This window comes from Arachis ipaensis, chromosome B07 (genome assembly GCF_000816755.2).
Source record: "Arachis ipaensis cultivar K30076 chromosome B07, Araip1.1, whole genome shotgun sequence".
Lineage (NCBI taxonomy): Eukaryota > Viridiplantae > Streptophyta > Magnoliopsida > Fabales > Fabaceae > Arachis > Arachis ipaensis.
In genome coordinates, this window is record NC_029791.2 from 54,454,922 (window position 1) to 54,461,293 (window position 6,372).

General features: G+C 32.0%; 1 protein-coding gene across 2 annotated transcripts; it reads left to right on the forward strand.

Moving 5' to 3' along the window:
• On the forward strand, positions 844-5,039 carry LOC107609398. 2 transcript variants are annotated; one of them, XM_016311357.2, is made up of 8 exons: positions 844-975; positions 1,086-1,219; positions 1,298-1,888; positions 2,208-3,491; positions 3,606-3,930; positions 4,028-4,286; positions 4,369-4,605; positions 4,694-5,039. In XM_016311357.2, the coding sequence occupies exons 2-8, from the start codon at positions 1,112-1,114 to the stop codon at positions 4,725-4,727; spliced, it is 2,838 nt and encodes a 945-aa protein (XP_016166843.1). In that variant the 5' UTR covers positions 844-975; positions 1,086-1,111; the 3' UTR covers positions 4,728-5,039. The 2 variants fall into 2 exon arrangements, with proteins under 2 accessions (XP_016166843.1, XP_020961527.1); XM_021105868.1 differs by lacking the exon at positions 844-975 and having other exon boundaries at positions 992-1,219.

Below are 6,372 nucleotides of genomic sequence, written 5' to 3' on the forward strand. Positions count from 1 at the left end.
TTTTGTATTAGATTTTTTAGTTTCATATTTTTTTATTTTGTCTTGAGAAATATATATTATAAAAATAAAAATAAACACGGAGAGAAAAATATTGTTCAAGATTATATTATGCAGCAGCAACAATAATAATAAATTAATAATAGCATAAAATACAAGTTATAAATTAAACTATTATTATAAATTATAAATTATAAATAAAAGCAATTGTAATAATAAACCATATTAGGTTTTAGGTATACACAATACACTAAAATAACTACTAGTTTAAGAAAAAAAGTTGAAATATTAGTCAAATTTATTATTTTTGGTTAATATTTGTAGTCATTAGTTCAATTCTTTTAATTTAGTAATTTAACAACATATTTTTAGTTTATATTTTTAAATATTATTAGTTGGCTATTGTCAAAAACAATAAATTTTATTGACTCTGTACTATTTCTCTTAGTATAAAATTCAGATTAAAATACAAAATATATATCAATACACAAGGGTTGAATTTGTAGCTAATTTTAGCATACAAATATTATTTTTAATATTTGTAGCTGATTTTAATATTATTTTTAATATTTGTAGTATTAAGTAATTAATATTTTTCAAGAAAATAGTCCAATAATTAAGTAGGCCTCGTAAATAAATAAAGCATTCCCCCGTTTAATTTGCCAAGTAATGTTTTAATTACTACTAACAATTCAACAATATATTTTTAATTTATATTTTTAAATATTATTGACTAACTACAGTAAAAAATAATAAATGCTATTAATTTTCTAATATTTTTTTTTAGTAAAAAACTACTAAATACATAATGTAGTTGATTTTAGTGTTGTAGTATTAAGCAATTAACATTTTCCAAAAAAATAGTCCAATAATTACTACTAATTGCATCTTAACCTTTAAGTTGCTCCTTTAATTTCTCTACCCGGGTCTTTTTCATTCATCAACCGCTACAAGTCTACAACAACCAGATTCATTTTAGTAAGTATTCTTCATTAACATTAACATATACAAGTGATGAATAGTTTCACTATATCTATCAGAGAAGATTAATGGTTTTGCTTTCTTGCTATTATTTGAAATTGATTCAGATTTGTTCTTCATCAATTAGCAAAGGATGTCAAAGACAACTAGGGAGGATCATGATGATGAATCCAGTTTGTTGGATATTGTCTTTTCTTGGACTCTCAAAGATGTTCTGAATGATAATCTTTACAAGCACAAGGTTATTTTAGTCTTTTCTCTTTTTGTTTTCATATTGGTGAAGCTAAGAAATGAATTTAAGAAACAGTGTTTTTAACAGGTTGTTAAGATTCCAGAGACATTCAATTCTGTGAAAGAATACATGACCTCATTCGTTCCTTCATTGATTGAAGAGACACGCAGTGACATATGTTCAGGCTTGAAAGGAGTGTCTAGAGCTCGATTCTGCGAAATCAAGACTGTCAAAATGGACAAAGAGTTCTTCGAACCTCCTAAGAATTTGTTCTATCTCTTAACATTGGTGAACACTAGTGATAATGATGATGTAGATAAAGATGATGTGGAAGAAGGTGGTGAAATTGGAAAATCATATGAGCTTATGTTAGGAGATGTTATTGCATTTACTCCTGTTAGACCAAAATGCATAGATGATTTAAACAGCCCCAAAAACTTCTACCATATTGGTTATGTTGTTAGGCCAAAACGTGCATATGACAATGTAATTCCAATTTTGTCCTCCAAGCTCATGGAGACTAAGAATGAATATGACAGAAGTGGTGGTGTTAAGAAGCTTTATGCTGTGCATCTTATGAACATTCTAACAAATGTTAGGATATGGAAGGCATTGAATTCACAGCTAGAGGATGCAGACATGAGCATTATTGAAAAGGTGCTAAGACCTGACACGAAGGTAAGGGAAAAAAATATATATATATATATTCTGTATATTGAGGTTGTGTATTTAGGTTATGTTTATAGTTTATTGTATATCATTTTTTAACTTTGGTTTGATGGTGAATTACTTTGTAAATACAGATTTATGCAAATGAGTATTTGATGTATCTAGAGATTCTATGATTCACTAGGTGTAAATACATTACATAAATCTAGTGCATGATATGGACTGTTTTAAATTTATCATAATCTGAATGCTTCTAAGGCTGTCATTCCCTTAATTGCTCAAAACACTGAGGTAATAACATGTTACATGTTTTCTTTATTGTTCCTAGATTGGAAGAAAATGTCAAATATGCCCCTCAGAACTAAACGTTATTGGCACTTCAAGCATAAGAAATATGATTCAGTCTCAGAATCTCAATGAATCACAAGAAGATGCAGTTTCAAGCTGTGTGAGCATGACAAAATGTCACCATAACAGCACCATTAACCTTGTATGGGGACCTCCTGGGACTGGGAAAACCAAGACTGTGGCTTGTATCTTGTTTTCCCTTTTGAAGCTTAGAGTCAGGACATTAACATGTGCTCCAACTAACACGGCAGTGATGGCGGTTGCGTCGAGGCTGCATAGCCTTGTTAAGGATTCACTTGAGCATGAATCATATGGTTTTGGCGACATAGTGCTATTTGGCAATAGTTCTAGAATGAAGGTTGATAGTTATCTTGGCCTTAAAGATATCTTTCTCGAAAATCGTGTGAATAATCTTGTTAAGTGTTTTGCTCCACTAAGTGGTTGGAAACATAGCATCGAATCAATGATTCAACTGATTAAGGAACCTAAGAAGCTCTATAAATTGTATCAGAAAGAGGAGGGCCTAATGCCATTCAAAGATTTTGTGAAGCAAGAAAACAGCACTGTTGAATTCCAGTATAGCCTATACAAAATAAGGAACTGGCTCTTTGGTGATTCTAAAACATTGAAGGAATTTGTGAACATGAAATACAGTGACATTGCAGAAAAGTATCATTCTCTCATTGAAAGCTTAATGACATTTAATCAATTTGTGAAGAAGAAATACAGGGAATTGAAAGGAAAACTCGAGTTCTGTATGCAGACTTTGTACACACACATGCCAACATCTTTTATTCAGATCAGTGATGTGAGGAGAATGACTAGAGCTTTTGGTTTTCTTAGATCCCTTGAAAGTTCCTTGAATCATGTTCCGTACAGGAAAACTCTGAATTATAGTGATGATGATGATGAAGAAGCAAATGAAGAAAAAGAAATTCTTGACTACTTGGGGTGGCCAAGCCTGGAAAGAGAATTATGTGTTGGAATACTAACTTCACTTTCTCAATCAGTTTTCATTCCAAGGACTAATGACAAGCATGGAATTGAGAAATTTTGCTTGTCGAATGCTTGTCTGATTTTCTGTACAGCATCAAGTTCTGTAAAGTTGTTCACAAAAGGAATGACACAACTGAAATTTCTGGTAGTTGATGAAGCAGCCCAGCTTAAAGAATGCGAGTCAACCGTACCATTACAGCTCCCAGGCCTTAGGCATTGTGTCTTAATCGGCGACGAGAAACAACTTCCGGCCTTGGTTAAAAGCAAGGTACTGAGCATTGTTTCTAAATAGTTAGTACTTTTGTGATCTTAATTGTTGTTTACTGAATCTTGATAATTTTTTATGTGTCTAATGTTTTTTAAATTGAATAAAATCTTATAGATTGCTGAGAAGACAGAATTCGGAAGAAGCTTGTTTGAAAGGTTGGTGATTTTAGGAAATGAGAAGCATATGCTGAATATTCAGTATAGGATGAGTCCTTCAATTAGCTTATTTCCAAGTGAAGAGTTCTATGAAGGAAAGCTTTCTGATGCTCCAATTTTGAGTAATTTAAGCTATAACAAAAAATTCCTTGAAGGAGAAATCTATGGCTCTTATTCATTCATAAATGTAGCTAAAGGCAGAGAACAAATTGGTCTGGGACATAGTACAAAAAACACTGTTGAAGCTGCAGTTATTTCTGAGATTGTTGGAAACCTCTATAAAGGTTGCTATGTTTTCTCACCTTTTCTTGTATAATTAACTATGTCACCTAATTTTTATGTGTGTTCTTAGTAGTGTAACAATTTTTTTTTTTTTGGCAGAGTTTGTGAGGACAAAGAAGAAAACTAGCATAGGAATCATATCTCCTTACAATGCTCAAGTTTATGAAATTCAAGAGAAAGTTAAGAATTACACTTCAGTTTCTGATCCTGATTTCAGTTTAAGTGTTCGTTCCGTCGATGGCTTTCAAGGCGGCGAAGAAGACATTATCATAATATCAACAGTTAGAGCAAATGGTGCTGGAAAAGTTGGTTTTCTTTCCAACAGACAAAGAACAAATGTGGCATTGACAAGAGCTAGGTATGTTAAACTAAACTACCACCTTAATTTATAAATGAGAATATGCATAAGGTGATTAAAATTTATTGTTTGATTTTTGTAGATATTGCCTTTGGATTGTTGGCAATGGTTCAACATTGTTTAATAGTGAGTCTATATGGAGTAAACTGGTTCTTGATGCTAAGAAAAGAAATTGTTTTCACAATGCTAGTAAAGACAAGAAATTGGGTCAAGTAATTGATGATGCATTGTTTGAGATTGAACTTCTTGAAGAATCTGCATCAACATTTAAGAAACTAAGCCTAGGGAGTAAGTCAGAATTTGGTGGTTCATATTCAAGGTAAAATATTTGTTGCTTAGCTTAATTTGTGTACATTTTTGTTTGATTTTCCACTTTGAGGATCTAATATTTCTGTATAAATTTTCAGAAAATCTTCACGGAACAGGCCAAGGAAGTGTTAATTCGGTTTATGATGGACCTGGTGGATGCAACATCATCAAGGAGCTTAGTTTCTTTTGAACTTGTATATTTAATTCTTTTGAACTTATTAATCGTATCAATTGGTGTTTTCTTCAATTAATGTTCTGACGGGATAGTGTGGTTTACATATAAACTATAAACCTGTTGTTCTTTGGTGCCAAGAAAGTAGAAAACTGTGTTGTGTGATAACTGATTATAAGAAACTTAATTTTAACTTTTAATATTTATTTGTAATATGTTTCATGTATGTCTTCCTTTGGATACTTAATACATTTGGGTAATTGGGTATGTAATTTTTACTATTTTTTAAGTATTACATACACTAATTTTCTAAAACTCAACGTAATCCTATCTGAGACACATCAAGCTTTAACATAAACTTGATTTGGTAACGTAACTACCTAAACCAGACACACTAAGTGCTTACCCAACTTAGTAAAGGATACCTCTCAGGTACTTGATACAAAATAGAAATATAACAAAAAAAAATATGAAATTACTCTTGATTTTTTTCTCAAGTGTTTCTCTTAACCTTTTTCCCTCAATGGCTTTTTCTCAATGCCTCTCTTTCTTGACTTTTACCTTAGACAGAATACAAAAAAAAGATATACATTGAAACAGAAATACAAACAGTAAAACATAAAGGAGATGATGATTCACAGCTTTAACTCTTTATGCTGAACCCAACTTCTAAACTCAAATCGTTATTCTTCATCTTGGCGGAGTGCTCCCTTTAGTGTAGGTGTAATGTTTCCAAGACTTTAAACTCTGTTTGTGAGGTTTTTCTCCTCTCTCTAATTCGGGTTCTCTATCCTTCAACTCTAATGTGATTTATTTTCCTTTTTGTATCTTCATCAGAGCCACAGTTAGGGTTTTCTCAAAGTCAAATTATTGGACCTTTGGGCTAGCAGAGATCCTTCATTCTCTTTCTTCAATCAACCCTTAAATTAGGGATTTTAAATCTGATCATTTGCTTGACCGAGGAGGATAGAACAATAGAAATTGATTTGTTCAGTGATAATTCCAAATCCAAACCCTTGAAATAGTACTTTGGCCTCAAGTAACATTTGTAGGCTATTGATTTTCAGCAGATAAAGTTCAGCCACCTTTTTCCTCTTGCTACCCGAAATAGTGGTGCAGAAAATTGGAAAAGAAGTGAAGAAATCAACTTGCATGCAAATGGAAACTAATTACTTTTAACCTCTGACTTAGCTTAACATTCTCTTGATTAGGTTGATTGGATATTGCTTTCTTGACTAGCTTTCTCTTTCTTTCTTCTCTGGTATGTGAGTTCGAAGATGAAGTTCTCTCTCTTGTGTTTACCCAAAGTGCATATGAGAAACCTAGTTTAGGTTTAATTCACTGAAGCTTGGTTGGTATTGGACTTGGTCCATGGGTCATGTTCCATTCAGCACACTTGAGTGCATTTTGCTTCATTGGTTCGGGCTGCAACAAAAATAACTTTGGGCCTGCACTGTAAGACCCAGAACTTTTGAAAAGTCTTATTATGATCAAGTCTCAAATCATATAATTATTTATAGCCTTAATTTCAGAAATTATTTTATTAAGGATAATTAAGGCAAGTTTTGATTTATTGAATTTGAGACGAGTTATGATTTTTATCCA

Coding starts and splice junctions, on each gene's coding strand:
- LOC107609398 (XM_016311357.2), top strand. CDS start 1,112: ATGTCAAAGACAACTAGGGAGGATCATGATGATGAATCCAGTTTGTTG. Junction 3,931..4,027: donor TGTTGGAAACCTCTATAAAG/GTTGCTATGTTT, acceptor TTTTTTTGGCAG/AGTTTGTGAGGACAAAGAAG. Junction 4,606..4,693: donor TTTGGTGGTTCATATTCAAG/GTAAAATATTTG, acceptor ATAAATTTTCAG/AAAATCTTCACGGAACAGGC.